The following is a 21903-nucleotide window of genomic DNA, read 5'->3' as shown; positions in this document are numbered from 1 at the left end:
AGTATTGTCGCTGTTACCGGTAGCCTATCTGCTAATCGCACTTCACTAAAAAGCGAGTGGATCAGTTAACTAAGCCAGACGGAAATACTTAAATATTGGCTCTGAACGTTACAGTTTATCAGTTGGAGTCTATTAGGCAAATTTCTTTAAGGCGTTATCGTGGACGATTGAATACGTTTTCACTTCTTGTTAAGCAAAGTTTTTACGACTTATCACTGCAGTAAGAAGTAATGTAAATATGATAACTGCTAACAACCTGTGCGTTACGCAGCGCTTTTACTGTTAACAATGTGTAAATATAAAATATTTTCCCCTGTTTTAGCATTAATCATAAATTAGGAATACTAAAATAATTAAGAAAATTCCACCAAACTTGAAATAGTTCATTTGTCTACATTCTATAAATTTTCTGTGAGCTCGGCTATATTAGTCATTTCAATCTAATAAATTATTTCTGTATGTAAAAAATGCTTTTTTAAGGTGCAGATATTGAAGATAGATATTACAATAAACATTTGTTCATTACATAATATTTGGGAAATCCTTAAATCTGAAAATATTTTTTCCGTATATACAATGTAAATAAATAAAATGTATTGTCGTGTATTATATATACCGTAGTTAGTAATTTAATTTAATTACTATATTCAATTGAAAAGTTTTACAACTTGTAGATATATTATGTAAATTGACTGTGTTCATAGGACTTATTTTTAAGAACATATTGTAATTAGAAAAAAACAAAATGACAATATTCATTGTAGACCGATGTACATTTTGATCCAATAAAGCTATTTGAAATTGAAATATTGAAATTATATCTAGACAGTTATTGCACTGTAGTTTCATCTCATCTAGTGAATACATATGTATGAGATTTTCATGACAAACTCTTCTTTCTATGCTACAAAAATAATAGTTTAATTTGGTATAAATGTTAGTATCATATAAATAATGTATATAATTAGTGTGTATAATAATAAATGATTAATTATGATGGAATGAAGATTACGCATAAATAAACTTCTTTTATATTCGAGACCGGAACATTTTGAAAATCCTGTTAATGGAACGGCCGTAAATTTTTACCATAAGAATAATGCCAAAACTTGAAGCATTTTTATGCGCATATTATCGCTTGTATGGGAGATGTCTTATTTTAGATATATGAGTAATATGCATCCAAACTCCGTTTTTCCTTACAAAATGTATATTTTTGAATATTTAAACGATGAAATACATAACATACTCATGTTTTTTTAATGACCAATAAAAATTATTAAAAATACAAACACGTATTAGGCTTTAAATTAATCGTTACTTTAAAATTATCCATATAGCATAATTACACTGAAATGAGGTCGTAAAAGTGTTTGAAGATTAAGATAGTACGATTCTCTACAGGCGAGTCTTAAAATGCGGCTCTAGTGAAATGACCTTGAGTCTTTTACCATAATAACAGCGTTAAACCGCAAGAACCTTTACTGCTTTATACTTCATCATAGCATTATAAAATATATTTAATTTAAAGATATAATGACTATGCATCGAAACGCTTTTAAGTTTTTGAAAGGACAAACTTTTAGAATATTCAAATTCTGAATAGCATATAAAAATGTTTTAATCTCTAAATCTCCCTTAATGCTACGACTATAAATAAGGTCATATAAGTGCATTAGATTTAACATTGTTGTTAAGGGGCAAGAACCAAGATGGCTGCCAGTGCTGTCGGCTCTGTACCTTAAATACTGTACAGTTTCACGACACAAATAACACGTAGAGAAAGTAACGTTTTAGAAGAGTTACGCCACTTTACCCGTAAGTTCGGGAGGCACGAAAATCGATTTGCCTAAAATGAAATTAATTTCTACTGGGAACGATTATGGCGCACTGCAGCACCAATTAGGCACAATAAAAATACGGGGAGCGAGTGTTACGTGCGTGCCGGGGATGTCTCATTAACAACTTATTTTGGAGAAGTCCAGGCACCGGAAACCGAGCCACCGCGCCGCACCGGATAATCGCGCGGCGTACTGATGAGCGACCGCGGCGAATTGTGCGTGAATGGGCCGCGATTGCTGGAATTACGGCGCATTCGGGAACAACAGCTCGTATTAGACGTCGATTAAAACTGCGCACGAACGATAATACAGTCGCCGTCACGTGTCTATACAGTCAAGTGGGCAGGACGGGGGAACAATACCTAGTGTATACCACAATACAGTCGCCGTCACGTGTCTATACAGTCAAGTGGGCAGGACGGGGGGACAATACTAAGTGTATACCACAATACAGTCGCCGTTACTTGTCTATACAGTCAAGTGGGCAGGACGGGGAACAATACCTAGTGTATACCACAATACAGTCGCCCGTCACCTGGTCTAACAGTCAAGTTGGCAGGACGGGGGGACAATACCTAGTGTATACCACAATACAGTCGCCGTCACGTGTCTATACAGTTAGTGGGCAGGACGGGGGAACAATACCTAGTGTATACCACAATACAGTCGCCCGTCATGTGTCTATACAGTCAAGTGGGCAGAACTGGGAGACAATACGTAGTGTATACCACAATACAGTCGCTGTCACGCACGTGTCTATACAGTCAAGTGGGCAGTACGGGGGAACAATACCTAGTGTATACCACAATACAGTCGCCCGTCATGTGTCTATACAGTTAATGGGCAGGACGGGGGAACAATACCTAGTGTATACCACAATACAGTCGCCCGTCATGTGTCTATACAGTTAGTGGGCAGGACTGGGAGACAATACGTAGTGTATACCATAATACAGTCGCCGGCACTTGTATATACAGTTGTGATCTATAGTGATCTTTAATGATCTATAGTGGGCAGGGCTGGAAGGCAATACGTAGTGTATACAGTACCATAATACAGTCGCCCGTCACCTGGTCTATACAGTTAGTGGGCAGGGCTGGAAGACAATACGTAGTGTATACCACAATACAGTCGCCCGTCATGTGTCTATACAGTCAAGTGGGCAGAACTGGGAGACAATACCTAGTGTATACCACAATACAGTCGCCCGTCACCTGGTCTATACAGTTGTGATCTATAGTGATCTTTAATGATCTATAGTGGGCAGGGCTGGAAGGCAATACGTAGTGTATACAGTACCATAATACAGTCGCCCGTCACCTGGTCTATACAGTTAGTGGGCAGGGCTGGAAGACAATACGTAGTGTATACCACAATACAGTCGCCCGTCACCTGGTCTAACAGTCAAGTTGGCAGGACGGGGGGACAATACCTAGTGTATACCACAATACAGTCGCCGTCACGTGTCTATACAGTTAGTGGGCAGGCCTGGGACACAATACCTAGTGTATACCATAATACAGTCGCCGTCACTTGTATATATAATCAAATGAGCAGGGCTGGAGGACAATACGTAGTGTATACCATAATACAGTCGCCCGTTACGTGCTGAATATAGTGAAGTAGACAGGGCTGGGGAGCAATACCTAGTTTAATCAGCTACACATAACCTAGCTATGGTAGGAAATGTTTTTTTATTGTGAATGTTGAGTTAGTTTAATACCAGTTCACCTTTCTATTAAAACAGCGTCTGAAATCTGATGTCTAAATGATGTAAAGAGTTCAGGTTGATCTCCTTCGTCGCCATATTTTTTTGATCTTTTCAGATAAACACGACTCCAGATTTCATAAGTCAATTCAACTGTGTTCAGTTAGTTAAAAATGTATTTATCTTGCGATTTAGTCGCTATCATGGTTACTCATAATATAATGTCAAAATGTTCGTTTAACGGATATGAAATCTTTTTCGACGTATCTTGCCACAATCTGTTTTTTTCATTACATCAAATTACATGTTAGTTTTTAAATATAAGTCACTATAAAATGATGTACGTGTTGGGGTGGTTGGACTATACGTCTTAATATGTCACGTGTTTGGATCCTATAGCTGTATTGGGTTTGTTTATAAATATATTTATTCTACTAGTTTCCCGTTGTCATCATGGTTACCCATAAGTCCAATGTATAAATGTTTGTTAAAGCTCAGCCAAATTCCATGGATTAACGTTTATCGTGAAGAAACGTCAATCATCGAATTCGATGGTGACTATATTGAAACTAAACTTCATACAAAATATTGTGGTGTATGTATTAGGTTAGTTCGCTCTGTAGATATCGGGGAGGTGAGACAGACAGACAGATAGACATGAATGAAGTCTGACAGGCTCGCTGACGCTCTGCCAACGATCAACACTATGTTGTAAAACTAACATTTTTGGTTAGGTACCTTTGTTTCGACATATTGTAGGTGAGGCTACCAAGTTATTTGATGCTAGTTTTAATGAGACATTGGTTAGGTTGGTCGCCCTACATTGTTTTGCGGCGTCCCTAGTTGCAACCCTGCTATCCATTGATACAAACTGGACAAGCCCCTGTTACCGACGGCCGGCTAGTAAGAGCGGGCGCCGCGCCGCACTCACTTAGTACGCGGTAGGCGTCAACCGCACGCCCAACTTGTCCGCGTCCAATTAAAAGCGACACTAGGACTTTTCAAAAAAGTTGTAATCATTTATTCGTTTTGCCAATTAATATAATGGCGTCGGGTAATTAATTCAGTATTTTAACGAACTCGCTGACCCACATGACTGCCTGCAATGGCCGTCCGCTCCACTCCTAAGAGGGACTTGTGACATCACTTGGACGGAGAAATTAGATCTATTTTCAAACGTAGAAATCCCCTTTACGATATTATTGTGAGTAGTGGATATATTGTGTATATTGTGTATTGTAATCATACACGTAGGTTTAATGTTTACAGTTCATTGATAAGACTTACATACACCATGAAAAGGGATTATAAATCATATTGGAAGTATATTAATGTTTATTAATCTCACTTGACAGCTTACGATATGGAATAGATGTGTGTTTCCAATGAAGTCTCGTTACTGTGTTCGAGGAAGTCCCAACGATACACCTGATCGTTAGTATAAACAAACCAAAGCGCTAGGACGGAGCGCTATCCGGCCACGCATATCCTAATAGCTCCACTTTTGAGGCACAGATTTTCCCATAAGAAACTCCATACTGAATACAATATAAATAGTTAGTATTAACAAATAATCCGATTCATTAAATTCGTCTGCTCTGGACACTACAATTTAAGATTCTGAAGCGAAACCGTTATGGGTTTGTGACGAGCTTTACACTCCATCCCCAAGATAACATCTGTGCCTCAGATGCGCCGTCGGCAGCTAACTAGCGTGACCTCATAACTGAAGCAACCAGCCGTGGGGTAGAGTCAGCGATCACATAAGACCAATAGATGGAGCACTCCTATTCCTACAGCATTACTGGTGTTGAAGCCAGTGGCGGCCATCTTGAGAACGTCTAGAAACGCCAAACGCCGTCCAGAAAAGCTTTAAAAATTGCAGTCCGCGCGCATAAATAAAATCGCCACCTAGCCCACTTAGGATTAAGCCAAAATGTTCAAATTTGGTGTACGTATATCTCATAAAACACCGATTCCAATGGCGCAACTCAAATTACCAGTTTTGATCTCTATATAATTTTAATGAGCAAAAAAACTTTAAAAGTTTTATACACATTTGAAATCGTAACATGAAAAAGTCGGTCTGTGAGGAATTTTTTTGTTTTTAGGACAGGCAAGTTTTGTAAGCGGGAAAGTTTGAGATAAAGAGTTGAATTATTTTTTTCATTCGAAACTTTATTTTCTAAGACCAGTCGTTTTCCTGATATTATCGGCAGAATATAGGCGAAAACCCTGACCGCATCGCCCGACCTACAAACAGATCGCCTACACTCCAGGCCGCCGCTCTCGGCTCTTAAATTAAAACTCAACATATCGTTTAATTTAAAATTCATTTAAATGTAATTAATTATTTTTAATATGTTAAACATTTTTAAACCCCATTTATAAGGCATTCGCTTATCATTTCATGTACTGTAAATAGAAACTGTCATTCAGTGCAATTAAATATTAACTAAACTTGAGGCAATATAAGGTACAATAAAGTAAACCACTAGACATAGACTTATTTATTTATCAACGGACAACCATTTTTTATAAGAATAGTGCAAATTAATTAATTCAAGACAGACAGCATAATCGAACAAATTTATAATAAAACATGGTGTGTTAGTTTTGACTATGCAATAATTATAAAAAAATCATAAATAACACTAACCAACTCGAAAACTAATATAACTTGAGTATAATAACAAGAACAAGAACAACAACAACAACAAGATAAAAGAAAAAATAATGATAAACATTTAAGAATTAACAAGATAAATTTAGAGCAAATAACAAACAACAAGAAATGATGTAGCAGATCTACTTGGAAAAATCTATACATTTACAAGAAATCAGGTAATTAACAATGTACAAATCTCATTTAGCAGTGCAATTTTAGAAACAAATATTAATTCATTAAAAAAAGTACAAAACAAATATAAGTTAAATTTACCACCAAGCTATTAGAAAAAAATAACGTAAAAAATAAATAAATTAAGTATCATTGAGCATGATGAAAAGACTATTTCTAAAAAAGCTATAGCTACATGCGAAATAGTCCAGATGCTGGCACACCAAATTACCCCAAATGGGTAATTCATTATGTTTATAAATAATGAATTTAATATAATGGAAATTAAAATATGAAAATTAGAAACATAAATATCCAAAGCTTACAATAAAAACGTACCTCTCTACTGTCCTAAAAAAATATTACAGTTTTTAATAGTTGACTGCGTATTCTGGTTTTGTGTAATGATGCACTGACATTTTTGCAGTGGTGATGTAGTCGCACTTTGAAGTATTGTTTACAAATAGCTTTTTGAACTAATATAAGGTGATTTACCCCAGGATCTTGTACAAAAACAATGCCCTCCTGGGAACAGATTTTACACCGATACACTTTCGTAACCCTGAATTTACCATTCTGTCCTCTAGTTTTTCACAGTTGTCACGTCGCCTTTCTTAATACGCAACTTTACTTCTGTTTCACATAACAAACAAAGTTTCACAACACCTTCAGGAAGGTTGTAAAAGTCCTCCTCGATTTTTACAACTTATCAAACTGTTGCGGTATTGCGTTTCCTCATTAGCCTGTAACAGCTGTAGGCACCGCTACAGGCTATTTTATTTCTTAACGTTCTTACTACAAAACCAGAAAGGTACTCCACAATATGCGTCGTTACAATTTGAAGTGTTTCCTACAATATCATAGTAATAGTCGAGATCTTCATGGGATGATCTTCTCATGTTCTAAAAAACTGCCAGACAGCAGCGAACACAGTCTGAGCGCTCGCCACTAGGGTGAATCATCCAAGGTCGCCGCCATTGTTGTATCATCAGGCGACAGAGGCGGCTTCAACGGGCAACCCCACTGCTCCATCTATTGGTCTTATGTGATCGCTGGGTAGAGTACGATAAGCGGACTTGGTTTGTATATCGATATTAACACACTTGACCAACCGATTTCATTAATGGTGTCTACCAATTGTGAACATATTTTTAGACTGTAAACATTATATTTTAATTTAAAAATTATTTCGTATAGATAAAAAGATAGTCACATTAGGGAAACTAAGTGAAATACTCGTACATTGAAAGATGATTAAATTTGTTTTATTAGTTTCAATATATTCGTTTTGCTGTTGCTCTAGCATTTGAACAAGATTTTACTTATTAACTATCCTAACATTGTTTTTAGATGGTTATCCTTTATTATTTATGAGATTATGCCATTGCATATTCTAATTAATAATTTTATTTCAAACATACGACTCGTTTAGTATTTTAGAAACGATGATTAACACTGTACATAGTGATATAAAAACCGGGTCCACATCGTATATCCAAGGACATACGGTGATCAAACAGTATCGCTGCCTGTTTCAGAGTATAATGAGATTATTATTAAAAGGAGAAGGTTTAAAACGAATTTTAAGTAACCGTGTCGGTAAAATGAATATTGAATATTTTCATTAATTAAGCGGCGGCCAGAGACGAACCCGCGGCCTCTTGACACAGAAGCTCGTAGGTCGAGTTAAAGATTCTTGGGTAAGAGAAAGATTCGTCACCACCCAATCCAGAAATCCTTGAACGCTGATACCGGCGTTACGCAATTCAGCGCATAATACATTTTATTAGCTTCAGACAGAGTTGCCTCGGCCGCGTCCTCGGCTTCCAGGTTTAAATTGTTTATACGTCCTTTACGGTTCACCTGCCAATCAAACCCGCGGTATTTTGCGAATACTCCAGCCCGGTTTTATGCTTGCCCGCGAGGGTTATCGATTCGTTAGTGAACTTTTGGCTATAAATTGTGGCAACAGTGAAAGTCCGTGGGGCCGTATAATAAATGAGTCAAGCTACCTGCCGAAGATCCGTACGAGCGAATTTATTAAGTCTTTTCTTAGCCTACGTGACTGCAAGTCGTAGTTATGTAACTGTACGAGGATCCTTGTATTGCAAGTAGTTTATGTAATGCTATGTTTATTTAAACGTGAGGTAAATATCCATAGTTCAAGTTTTTCTCATTTAGCTATTGGTAAATAAACTAGTGCTTAGTTTGCTTGGACCCACTGCCCTGTTCTGGTTGGGATATATCTTTTTTTAATTTTAAAGTCATAATCCTCTAAGAGACTTGCCTAAAGTATAGACACATGTTTTTGATCACTGCACGAAGAATAACAGATGCAAAAGTAGGATATTAGTGGTATGTAAAAACTGTTGTTGATATGTAAAAAATACCACGTTTATAATACAATATAACAAGAGAAAATTACGTTTTTATAGATAATGCATTACCTATAGATGTAATTCACACCAGCCATTTTGCCGATCTTACTGCTAGTTGTACGTGAAAACCATATCTTTTTACAGTTTTTCTAGAGGTCGTATTATAAGATAATAATACTTAAATTCTACTAATAATACCTACAATTGCTGTTGAAAATGATACCAAATTATTTATATTTTACATCTTTTCAAAACCATGTCTTAAAGAGATGGAATCAAAATATTTTCAAAAATTCTAAAAGAACATTATTCTAGCCGAAACCGACTGTGCCACCTTAACTAATCTAGCTCTCACAAGAACCTTCTAGGTGGAGAGAATACCTGATTGTGATTAGCTCTGTTGGCCATATTGTCCGTGTAACGTAATAAAATAATACGAAGTAATGTTTTACGGACTGTTGTACACGTACAATTCGCAGTTATACTGCGGTCTTTCGGTATAAAATATTACGTTAACGGCGCGCACCACAAGTAATATATCATCACATATTTTGTCAGATACATCGAATATATATTAAGATTATTTTTCCGAAAGGTTTCTTAAAAGCAACATTTTTTGGCATGTTCAAACATTATTTTCATAAACAGCAATAATGAGGAATGAATCCAATTATTTATTGCACATCATTTAGGTCTATTACTTGTCAAAATAAATAATAAACACTCTATAGGGGTTTTGAAGTCATTTTCTCATGCAAAGAAACAAATCATCTAATTCTAGTCTGAAGTAGTGTAATAAAAGGATCCAGAATAAATCTTAAGATCATCTACCTGGAAATAAATCATTAGACAGATCTAAACATGTATTATCTAAGTAGCCTCACCCACAGAATAAATTTACGTCGATTATTTAACTTGATTCGAGGAGAAATAATTTCTTTTTCATTGTTACTTCTTTAAGCCTGCAAACCTGCTACTGAAGGTGATTCATTTCTAAAAGTGTAACTCTTTAAACCATTACACTTATTTTGTTTTCACATGTTCCGTGTCATTTACTAAATTTACGTGTTGAGGACGCTTAAATTCGCCACTCTGTAAACAAGGTCATTGTTGTTTTGTTCTTGTTTACTCTAGCCAATGTAACAATGTTTTAATCAAAGCTTATCCTTTAAACTTCACAATTAATAACGCGTAATAAAAATAGGTATAAAATGAAGTAAAACATATAAATACGTAGAATCGCTAATGTATCTGGGACCTTTCTGTAAGAGATGTTATCGTTATGTAAGCACTGAGCGACATATCTCAGCTTTGTAAGTGCGTCCAGTTGATGGGTGTACGATAAACTTCAGTTTCATTAGTACAAAACAGTGCTCCTGTTTACGACTGTAATATCAGTTCGGTGCATATTTATGGTAATATCTGATGTCCAGCAAACCCTTGCCTGTAAGAGATGTTACCGTTATGTAAGCACTGAGCGACATACCTCAGTTTTGTAAGTGCGTCCAGTTGATGGGTGTACGATAAACTTCAGTTTCATTAGTACAAAACAGTGCTCCTGTTTACGACTGTAATATCAGTTCGGTGCATATTTATGGTAATATCTGATGTCCAGCCCGGCCTTGCCTGTAAGAGATGTTACCGTTATGTAAGCACTGAGCGACATATCTCAGTTTTGTAAGTGCGTCCAGTTGATGGGTGTACGATAAACTTCAGTTTCATTAGTACAAAACAGTGCTCCTGTTTACGACTGTAATATCAGTTCGGTGCATATTTATGGTAATATCTGATGTCCAGCCCGGCCTTGCCTGTAAGAGATGTTATCGTTATGTAAGCACTGAGCGACATTTCTCAGCTTTGTAAGTGCGTCCAGTTGATGGGTGTACGATAAACTTCAGTTTCATTAGTACAAAACAGTGCTCCTGTTTACGACTGTAATATCAGTTCGGTGCATATTTATGGTAATATCTGATGTCCAGCAAACCCTTGCCTGTAAGAGATGTTACCGTTATGTAAGCACTGAGCGACATACCTCAGTTTTGTAAGTGCGTCCAGTTGATGGGTGTACGATAAACTTCAGTTTCATTAGTACAAAACAGTGCTCCTGTTTACGACTGTAATATCAGTTCGGTGCATATTTATGGTAATATCTGATGTCCAGCAAACCCTTGCCTGTAAGAGATGTTACCGTTATGTAAGCACTGAGCGACATATCTCAGCTTTGTAAGTGCGTCCAGTTGATGGGTGTACGATAAACTTCAGTTTCATTAGTACAAAACAGTGCTCCTGTTTACGACTGTAATATCAGTTCGGTGCATATTTATGGTAATATCTGATGTCCAGCAAACCCTTGCCTGTAAGAGATGTTACCGTTATGTAAGCACTGAGCGACATATCTCAGCTTTGTAAGTGCGTCCAGTTGATGGGTGTACGATAAACTTCAGTTTCATTAGTACAAAACAGTGCTCCTGTTTACGACTGTAATATCAGTTCGGTGCATATTTATGGTAATATCTGATGTCCAGCCCACCCTTGCCTGTAAGAGATGTTATCGTTATGTAAGCACTGAGCGACATATCTCAGCTTTGTAAGTGCGTCCAGTTGATGGGTGTACGATAAACTTCAGTTTCATTAGTACAAAACAGTGCTCCTGTTTACGACTGTAATATCAGTTCGGTGCATATTTATGGTAATATCTGATGTCCAGCCCGGCCTTGCCTGTAAGAGATGTTATCGTTATGTAAGCACTGAGCGACATTTCTCAGCTTTGTAAGTGCGTCCAGTTGATGGATGTACGATAAACTTCAGTTTCATTAGTACAAAACAGTGCTCCTGTTTACGACTGTAATATCAGTTCGGTGCATATTTATGGTAATATCTGATGTCCAGAAAACCCTTGCCTGTAAGAGATGTTACCGTTATGTAAGCACTGAGCGACATACCTCAGTTTTGTAAGTGCGTCCAGTTGATGGGTGTACGATAAACTTCAGTTTCATTAGTACAAAACGTGCTCCTGTTTACGACTGTAATATCAGTTCGGTGCATATTTATGGTAATATCTGATGTCCAGCCCGGCCTTGCCTGTAAGAGATGTTATCGTTATGTAAGCACTGAGCGACATTTCTCAGCTTTGTAAGTGCGTCCAGTTGATGGGTGTACGATAAACTTCAGTTTCATTAGTACAAAACAGTGCTCCTGTTTACGACTGTAATATCAGTTCGGTGCATATTTATGGTAATATCTGATGTCCAGCCCGGCCTTGCCTGTAGGTCAGGGACGGGCTGAGCAGCAGTTCGGCAGCCAGCCACCCGCGAGTAGAGAGTACGTACACTCCGCAGATCCTCGCAGCCTTGGCCGGCCAACTAGTCACGTTCAATCAAACGTCAAACCATTAAAAGGCCACGTGTCCAAAGGGGACTGTTATTAAGCCTTTGTATCAGCAATTAAATCGGAGCCCGGTTAATTGGCATCTAGACCTACATAACAGAGCGTTGTAGGTACGTGTTAGCATCGCATCTCGCCTGCCTTGCATCTCTTGCGTCATTCTCTTGCGTCTCTTATCTAGCCGTCGACTTCGCTTAACGGGATATGAAGGATTAGCTGGGATGCATGCTCCAGTCAGAAGCTATAACTCGATTACATCCCGGGTTAACTTGAGAGGTCAGCTCCTGGAAACGTGCCATGACGACGTGTGTAAGCGAGTTATACACACTGCTACATATAACAAGACAAATGGACTATACCGGGTTCATACAAATTACATATGTATTGCGTGCAATAGCAGAAATATAGACGATATTCTATATCTTCTATAGATGTATTTAGTTTATTAACTAAGGGTAAGTTATTATGGAGGAATACAATACATATTTACTTTCCCCTAGTTAGAACATCATAATAAAATGCGAAATTCACAATCCTAAGCATATATAACGAGTATGCTACTGAGCAACATAGATATGTCATATCTTTCATTATTTTAAATTTTCGCATTTTCCTTTGTTTAATTAATTTCAATTAAAATAATTATCGGTCCAATTCACCAGTTTAATATCCTCTGTCGACGGATTATCTATTTAACCTCACTTTTCCTTGGCTTGAAAAAGTAATGTTCGTCAATCACCACTAATATAATACGAATATCATTTCTTACCTAAATTGTGTAATCAGTTAACGATGCAAACAAATAAAAAAAATAATTAGGGTCGAAATACAGAAAAATAATAACACGTTGCAAAGTGCGGAGAACACATTGATTTAAAATTACCTTCCCACGCAGCGTTTGGCGAAAGTGTGAAGTAACTTCTCTGCCGAATTTTACGGTTATGACGAGGACATTTCGGTGCATCAACGTCAGGACCGGTCGAGATTCCGGACGATCAATAGTTAAAATAGGAGCTCGCCCGGGCAGGCCAATTAAAGCAGGGAAGTCGGAGGCGAGCGAGCGGGGACGAGCGAGTCAGGGCGGGCGGGAGTCGCAGACGCAGGGCCGGGAAGGGAACCGGTCGCGGACCAAGTAATGGCGGATCAAATATCCCGACCAGCAGGTTCTCAATTAACAGAGCTCGACTGACAGCGAGCGGCCCAGTTCCTCCGATAATCCGAAAATTGCATTCAACATCCATCCACAATACGAGGTTCCAGAGAACAGAAGTCTACAGCTCGTCCTCTACACGACCCTCTTAACATGGTCGTTACAAGAGTAACTTTAGGTTCATATTTGTCATTAGTATCGTATATTGCGCACTGAAAGCCAAGACTTTCATAGACTGCCGCCTTCAGAAAGTTAAGAAGGTAAATTGTGGATGATGTAGATACCTGTATTACAATCGTTTATTTCTAGATGCATCATACAGAATATCGATAATCACAACAATAATTGCCAAATCTGTGGGTTGAAAGTCTGAAGAAGATTATTTATATATTAAACTAAAGGCTCATTAACTTAACTTTAGGCTCATATTTGTCATTAGTATCGTATATTGCGCACTGAAAGCCAAGACTTTCATAGACTGCCGCCTTCAGAAAGCTTTAAAGGTAAATTGTGGATGATGTAGATACCTGTATTACAATCGTTTATTTCTAGATGCATCATACAGAATATCGATAATCACAACAATAATTGCCAAATCTGTGGGTTGAAAGTCTGAAGAAGATTATTTATATATTAAACTAAAGGCTCATTAACTTAACTTTAGGTTCATATTTGTCATTAGTATCGTATATTGCGCACTGAAAGCCAAGACTTTCATAGACTGCCGCCTTCAGAAAGCTTAAGAAGGTAAATTGTGGATGATGTAGATACCTGTATTACAATCGTTTATTTCTAGATGCATCATACAGAATATCGATAATCACAACAATAATTGCCAAATCTGTGGGTTGAAAGTCTGAAGAAGATTATTTATATATTAAACTAAAGGCTCATTAACTTAACTTTAGGCTCATATTTGTCATTAGTATCGTATATTGCGCACTGAAAGCCAAGACTTTCATAGACTGCCGCCTTCAGAAAGTTTAAGAAGGTAAATTGTGGATGATGTAGATACCTGTATTACAATCGTTTGTTTTCTAGATGCATCATACAGAATATCGATAATCACAACAATAATTGCCAAATCTGTGGGTTGAAAGTCTGAAGAAGATTATTTATATATTAAACTAAAGGCTCATTAACTTAACTTTAGGCTTCATATTTGTCATTAGTATCGTATATTGCGCACTGAAAGCCAAGACTTTCATAGACTGCCGCCTTCAGAAAGTTAAGAAGGTAAATTGTGGATGATGTAGATACCTGTATTACAATTGTTTATTTCTAGATGCATCATACAGAATATCGATAATCACAACAATAATTGCCAAATCTGTGGGTTGAAAGTCTGAAGAAGATTATTTATATATTAAACTAAAGGCTCATTAACTTAACTTTAGGCTCATATTTGTCATTAGTATCGTATATTGCGCACTGAAAGCCAAGACTTTCATAGACTGCCGCCTTCAGAAAGTTTAAGAAGGTAAATTGTGGATGATGTAGATACCTGTATTACAATCGTTTATTTCTAGATGCATCATACAGAATATCGATAATCACAACAATAATTGCCAAATCTGTGGGTTGAAAGTCTGAAGAAGATTATTTATATATTAAACTAAAGGCTCATTAACTTAACTTTAGGCTCATATTTCCCATTAGTAACATCTTCCGCACCTAGGCAAAGACTTTCGTGGACTGCCTTCAGAAAGCTTTAAAGGTAAATTGTGGATGATGTAGATACCTGTATTACAATCGTTTATTTCTAGATGCATCATACAGAATATCGATAATCACAACAATAATTGCCAAATCTGTGGGTTGAAAGTCTGAAGAAGATTATTTATATATTAAACTAAAGGCTCATTAACTTAACTTTAGGCTCATATTTCCCATTAGTAACATCTTCCGCACCTAGCTAGGCAAAGACTTTCGTGGACTGCCTTCAGAAAGTTAAGAAGGTAAATTGTGGGTGATGTAGAAACCTGTATTCCAATTGTTTAGTAGCATCATCCGAAATTTCGAAATATCGATAATCAAAACAATGGTGTCCGAATCTGTGGTTTGAATGATTGAACATGACGATTATGAATATACTCGTATTTAACCATTAAACTAATTCAGATACTCCATTAATAAAGTTAAATAAACCACAGGATCAACATTCTTTAATTTATTATTTCGATACTCCTGTTATATTAGGAAATGTGCTTGTTTTTTAATAAAAACTTGTATCAGAAGCAGGAACTGGAACCTACTTGGAAAGGGGCTCTCTTAAAAGCCGGTTGTGGTGAAATGGTCTTGCGTTTTACCCTATAACAACGTCACGTGGGTAATTGATATAACTTATACGCATCTGATCGCTTCTTAGTTTTACTTGTAAACACTTTATGTTTTAAATATTCAAACGGCGAAGAACAAAATGTGTTAGATTTGTTTCTGAAGTACCACCGAAAAACATAAAAAACAAAAAAGTTATTGATTATATTGGTAAGCAAAGACAGCTCCCATAATTATATGACTAAAATAAGGCCGTAAACGTATTTACAATTTTACATCTTAAGTTTAACACTCTTAAGCCTTGTTGAAGTTGCCACTTAACTAGTTTAACGTGTTATCTGCTGGAACAACTAAAGGACGGCTGAAACAGAGATGGTTTCAAACTTTTGGTGAAATAGGTCTACAGTGACATTATACTCTACAATCACACATTTTTTGCTCCCTGTTTTATGTAACTTGTCAGGTCTGCCCTTCACATTTGTATTTCTCCTAATCACTGTACAGGGACGAACAAGAAATGTGTTGAAGAACTTTTATGAGGTCAAGTTCCCGGTTTGTGAGAATAACGCTGATAGCTAAATAGTCTAATTGAAAACAAAAAAAGTCCTGAGTCATTGCAAACTTGTAACAAATCACTCGATTTGATTTGGTTTGGCCTCAAATGTATTTCCATTCATGACTTGTAAGGTATACCGTAGCATTTTGCAAATCATTAAATTAATCGATTCTGGGATCTGATATCTCAGGTGAGAAGTTCTATTCACACGTCATTTAGCAACTACGTTCAAGGTAGTCTTGTTTCAACTATGTAGGCCCAGGAACTATAGCTGCAGGAAAAAACATGTGACATTAAATATCCAGCACAAGGATTTAATGACATGCGTGTTTGTAAACTGAGGGGCTTCAATCATGTGATGTTCGGTTCTATCAGTTTAACAAAACAAGGGTTTCAACCGACAACATATTGTATGTTTATTTGTTCATGTTAAGTATAATTGCAACTTTCCAGAACTGACTAAAAATTATTTCTTTGTTTTTGTTTGAAAGAGGGCAACTAAATGACTTTCACCCTAATATTATTAGTATGTATTGATTGAACGAATCACTGTTACAGTTACATTTCAGTATATAGGTAACTATAAATTTCACCGTATAACTATGTATGAAAATCTGACCAAATACTATTAAGATTTTGTTGAGTCCATTCATGGTAATATAAAGTAAACCTTTAACACAAAACTGTATTGTTGAATGTTTTACAAAACCAAACATATAGCAATAAAGAAATTAGAACAATCATGTGATAAACATAAAATACCTTTCCATAGAGTATTATAAACCTATTTACAACTCTCCCACGCTAGACACTGTGTTGTTACAAAAGCTGTATTATTTACAAGTACATTTTGTTGTGAGCGGTGTAGTTCATTTGACTCAACATCTGTGACGCGTGGTTTGTGTTTAGTAGTCCAATTTGATCGGTCTGTTGTATTTTGATTTGTAATTAGTGTTTTTTTCTGTAATTTCTGATGTGCTAGTTTGTTCATTCAAACATGACGATAAAGTTTCCTTGGTTTCTTTGTTTTATGAATATATACGTGAAGGTGTAGAGAAGTTCGATAACTCCTTGTAAGAGTAATATCTTCGTCTATAAGTTTCTTCTCTGATATGCCATATAACATTTTCAAAATTGGTCTATTAGTCTTTTTATAGTGTAACCTCTGTCAAGCTCGATAATATAGATTATTATCACTTTAAATTATTATCATTATTGTTAATGATCGATTCGACGATGTGTTGCGTTATGACAACTAATCGGTTTTGTAAATTATTGTGAATAAGCTTCATAAATTTCGATAAGTAGACTCAATTAACACGGAGAGCACAGTTCAGGCCCCGAGAAGCGTGGTTTACATCCGCCCACATCGCTTTTTCTACCTACCCTGTTGTACACTTCCCAAGTCGTACTGTGTGCTTGTTACTGCTAGTGCTGTAATAATCTAAAACTAGGGGAAACCCCAGCTCGCTATGCGAACATTCCTTCTGCATTGAACGAATATTTTCACATTTTTCAGATTATTCAACGTTCTGTACCCTATTTTTTAAAAGGTAGAATTTTTTCAAATGCTCTTCAGTAGATACTAATAACACATTTTCAAAATTGTCCCTCATCGCCAAAATGAGAAATGGGGGGTAACTTACAAATTTCAATTGGGATGATCCATTGAGCCACAACTTTAATTAAAGGCGTTGATCAAAGAGACGAAATCAGATCAAGCAAATTAAATCTGACGACCTAATTAACAAGGTAAATTTAATTTAGAGAAGAAAAATAAAAATAGTATTTATTTTCTCCTTTACCACTGAATAAAAGCTATTTAGTTTGAATTCCACAATACATAGTCAAGTTGAGGACTCGAATTTATTAAATCAAAATCAAAATGAGGCAAATTATATAAAAAGCTAAACTAGATAGTTGAATGAAATCAATCGAGAATCAATTATTATAGAGAAATAATTAATTTTTTCAGTTCAAAATTACTATAAACTGAACAATAAGTACTGCACCCGAAGTGATAATTCTAGCGCTCATTTATAGAGCCACGCTGAAAGGGCGGTACAGAAAGTTAGTTACCCTTTTTAAATTTTACAAAAACATACAGTTTTCATACTTAACGACTTTTCATATTGACCTTTAATAGCCTTAAATGCCTTGTAACACTTAACAGAGGGTAGCGGGAGTTCACGATTCTAGGAGCAGATCATTGAATCATCGTTATAAAAATTAATTTTGTGAGTAGAAGCTGGAAAACTTATATTGATTAACGTAGCGTTAAGCAGAACATAACAGCTGAAAACGATGTGAACAGTTCATCCACCTGTGCCGGAAGAATTATTGATAATAGAATTTTAATAGCAACATGATTTACTTTTCAAACTTTGTAAATTCTTTTATAAGTTTTGAAAGTTTTCTTCACACAGTTCTTGTTTATATATTAGAAATTCATCAACGCATTTTGCTGGAGTGAAACCCCGGTGACACAAAGGCATGGTGTAATTTGAGTTTCTAATGTGCTTTAGCGAGAATATGAATCCTGAAAGTGCGATACTTCCTGAACTGAAGCACATTTAAAGTTTATAAAGATCACACACAGATTAGTAGAATTTACATGTTATAAATGTGTTAATACTAAGGTGAAGAGTGAAGACCGGGTCTCACCTGAGGGCACATCTTGCACTGATACTTCCTGCCGGAGCCATTGTGCGTCACTACGTGATGTTGGTCCTTGGAAGCGGCCAGGGGGTGGGGCACGATAAGCGTCGCGGCGCCGTGAGGTGGAGACGCCGAACTACTGCTAGAACTGTGAGATCTGACTGCACCCCCGTACAGCCCCAGCGTCCCGGGAGGGTCCATCCGTCCATCCTCCACTCCTGTAAAACACACAGCGAGATGAGATCTGACTTCATCCCCATACAACCCTAGCGTCCCGGGAAGGTCCATCCGTCCATCCTCCACTCCTGTAAAACACACAGCGAGATGAGATCTGACTTCACCCCCATACAACCCTATCGTCCCGGGAAGGTCCATCCGTCCATCCTCCACTCCTGTAAAACACACAGCGAGATGAGATCTGACTTCATCCCCATACAACCCTATCGTCCCGGGAAGGTCCATCCGTCCATCCTCCACTCCTGTAGAACACACACCGAGGTGAGATCAGGTTGTGGAAAGGCGTAAATTAGAGAGTTCGGGAAAATACTCTAGACCAATTGGAGTGTTTGAAAAGCCTACGAAAAATATCAGCTTCTTTACATATCAAAATTTTACATTCGCTCTAAAACACCAAATACAGGTTCAAATATTTTAGTAAACCTCTGAAGGATGTCCTAAAACGACATGTAATGCAAATTCTTAACTTTCAAGACTGTTGTTTTACTTCGTGTTTTAACAACGAAACTCTTGGCATTGATTGAAAATAATATGCAAATACAGCTTTTTACGACAAACACATTTTTAACTGGAATAGTGAACAAATGCTAAGTTGACGACTGTACAATGACGGTTTATCATGGTCACCACTCGCGCAGCGTGTTCATTACTGTCGCCAGCTACGAGACTGATGGACAGTCACAATCTATGGAAATGTTCTGGACTCTAACAGGACGAATAGTCTAAACATTCCAATTAATTGGGGAGAACTTTTGAGACAAAACCTTTGTGTTTTAATGGAACCTTTCATCGGGACGAAGAAGAGAGAGCATAATGAGGAAGATAATTGACAATACGGGCAGGTACGACACGCACATGAGGTCCCAACACGCGTGTTATCTGCAACTGACCGGGATAGCCAGCTGCCCCCCCCTCTCACTCGCTCGTCAGTGGGTAGCATGTGTCAATCACCTGCCGATTCTTGGCTCTCAGTCCAACGGTTCATCCTCTTACCGTTCTCGGCCATTATTTAACCTTTCCTCAATTAATGACGTCACTATGAATATAAGCGGTAAGATTTATCATCGTTATCAGGTTCATGAAATCAGAGATTATATATAATATAAAATACATATTTTGCCACGTATTGGAATAGCATAGGACGAACAATATTCTAACTCGTTGAAAAATTATCAAATCATTCACCAAGTACAACATTATATAATATTTAATATAAAACAATATATGGAAACGAAACTATTACACCGTAAAATAGAAACTAGATGTCTAAGAGTCTACCAATAAATAATACAGAAACTAGATATGTAGGATTCTACCAATAAATAATGCAGAATCTAGATGTCTAGGAGTTTACCAATAAATAGTACAGTAAACTAAATCTAAGAGTCTTCCAATAAATAATACAGAAACTAGATATCTAGGGGTCTACCAATAGATAATACAGAAAACTAGATGTCTGGGAGGCTACCAATAAATAATGCAGAATCTAGATGTCTAGGAGTCTACCAATAAATAACACAGTAAAGTAGATGTCTAGAAGTCTACCAATAAATATTATAGAAATACTTGACGTCTTGAAGTGTACTAAGAGCACATAAAGATAGTGCAACAGTGAGTAAAACTGTTGTGATAGTGTGCAGAACTTCAGTAGCAACATCGTACTGTTGTTCTACCGATAAATACACAGTAAAGTAGATGTCTAGAAGTCTACCAATAAATATTATAGAAATACTTGATGTCTTGCAGTGTACTAAGAGCACATAAAGATAGTGCAACAGTGAGTAAAACTGTTGTGATAGTGAGCAGAACTGCAGTTAGCAACATCGTACTGTTATTCTACCGATAAATACACAGTAAAGTAGATGTCTAGAAGTCTACCAATAAATATTATAGAAATACTTGATGTCTTGAAGTGTACTAAGAGCACATAAAGATAGTGCAACAGTGAGTAAAACTGTTGTGATAGTGAGCAGAACTGCAGTTAGCAACATCGTACTGTTATTCTACCGATAAATACACAGTAAAGTAGATGTCTAGAAGTCTACCAATAAATATTATAGAAATACTTGATGTCTTGAAGTGTACTAAGAGCACATAAAGATAGTGCAACAGTGAGTAAAACTGTTGTGATAGTGAGCAGAACTGCAGTTAGCAACATCGTACTGTTATTCTACCGATAAATACACAGTAAAGTAGATGTCTAGAAGTCTACCAATAAATATTATAGAAATACTTGATGTCTTGAAGTGTACTAAGAGCACATAAAGATAGTGCAACAGTGAGTAAAACTGTTGTGATAGTGTGCAGAACTGCAGTTAGCAACATCGTACTGTTATTCTACCGATAAATACACAGTAAAGTAGATGTCTAGAAGTCTACCAATAAATATTATAGAAATACTTGATGTCTTGAAGTGTACTAAGAGCACATAAAGATAGTGCAACAGTGAGTAAAACTGTTGTGATAGTGAGCAGAACTGCAGTTAGCAACATCGAACTGTTGTTCTACCGATAAATACACAGAAAAGTAGATGTCTAGAAGTCTACCAATAAATACTATAGAAATACTTGATGTCTTGCAGTGTACTAAGAGCACATAAAGATAGTGCAACAGTGAGTAAAACTGTTGTGATAGTGTGCAGAACTGCAGTTAGCAACATCGAACTGTTGTTCTACCGATAAATACACAGTAAAGTAGATGTCTAGAAGTCTACCAATAAATATTATAGAAATACTTGATGTCTTGCAGTGTACTAAGAGCACATAAAGATAGTGCAACAGTGAGTAAAACTGTTGTGATAGTGTGCAGAACTGCAGTTAGCAACATCGAACTGTTGTTCTACCGATAAATACACAGTAAAGTAGATGTCTAGAAG

General features: G+C 36.7%; 1 protein-coding gene across 2 annotated transcripts in view; it reads right to left on the bottom strand.

Annotated features, from left to right (window-relative positions):
- LOC124361728 (zinc finger protein rotund-like) overlaps positions 1–21903 on the bottom strand; it is a 476333-nt gene that overhangs the window by 116834 nt on the left and 337596 nt on the right. For both annotated transcript variants that reach the window (XM_046815673.1, XM_046815674.1), the window contains exon 5: positions 18798–19009. In XM_046815673.1, the coding sequence (XP_046671629.1) occupies positions 18798–19009 (212 nt within the window). The remainder of the gene's footprint in view (positions 1–18797; positions 19010–21903) is intronic.

Source organism: Homalodisca vitripennis, chromosome 5 (genome assembly GCF_021130785.1).
Source record: "Homalodisca vitripennis isolate AUS2020 chromosome 5, UT_GWSS_2.1, whole genome shotgun sequence".
Taxonomy (NCBI): domain Eukaryota; kingdom Metazoa; phylum Arthropoda; class Insecta; order Hemiptera; family Cicadellidae; genus Homalodisca; species Homalodisca vitripennis.
This window is presented reverse-complemented; position numbering and strand designations above follow the sequence as displayed.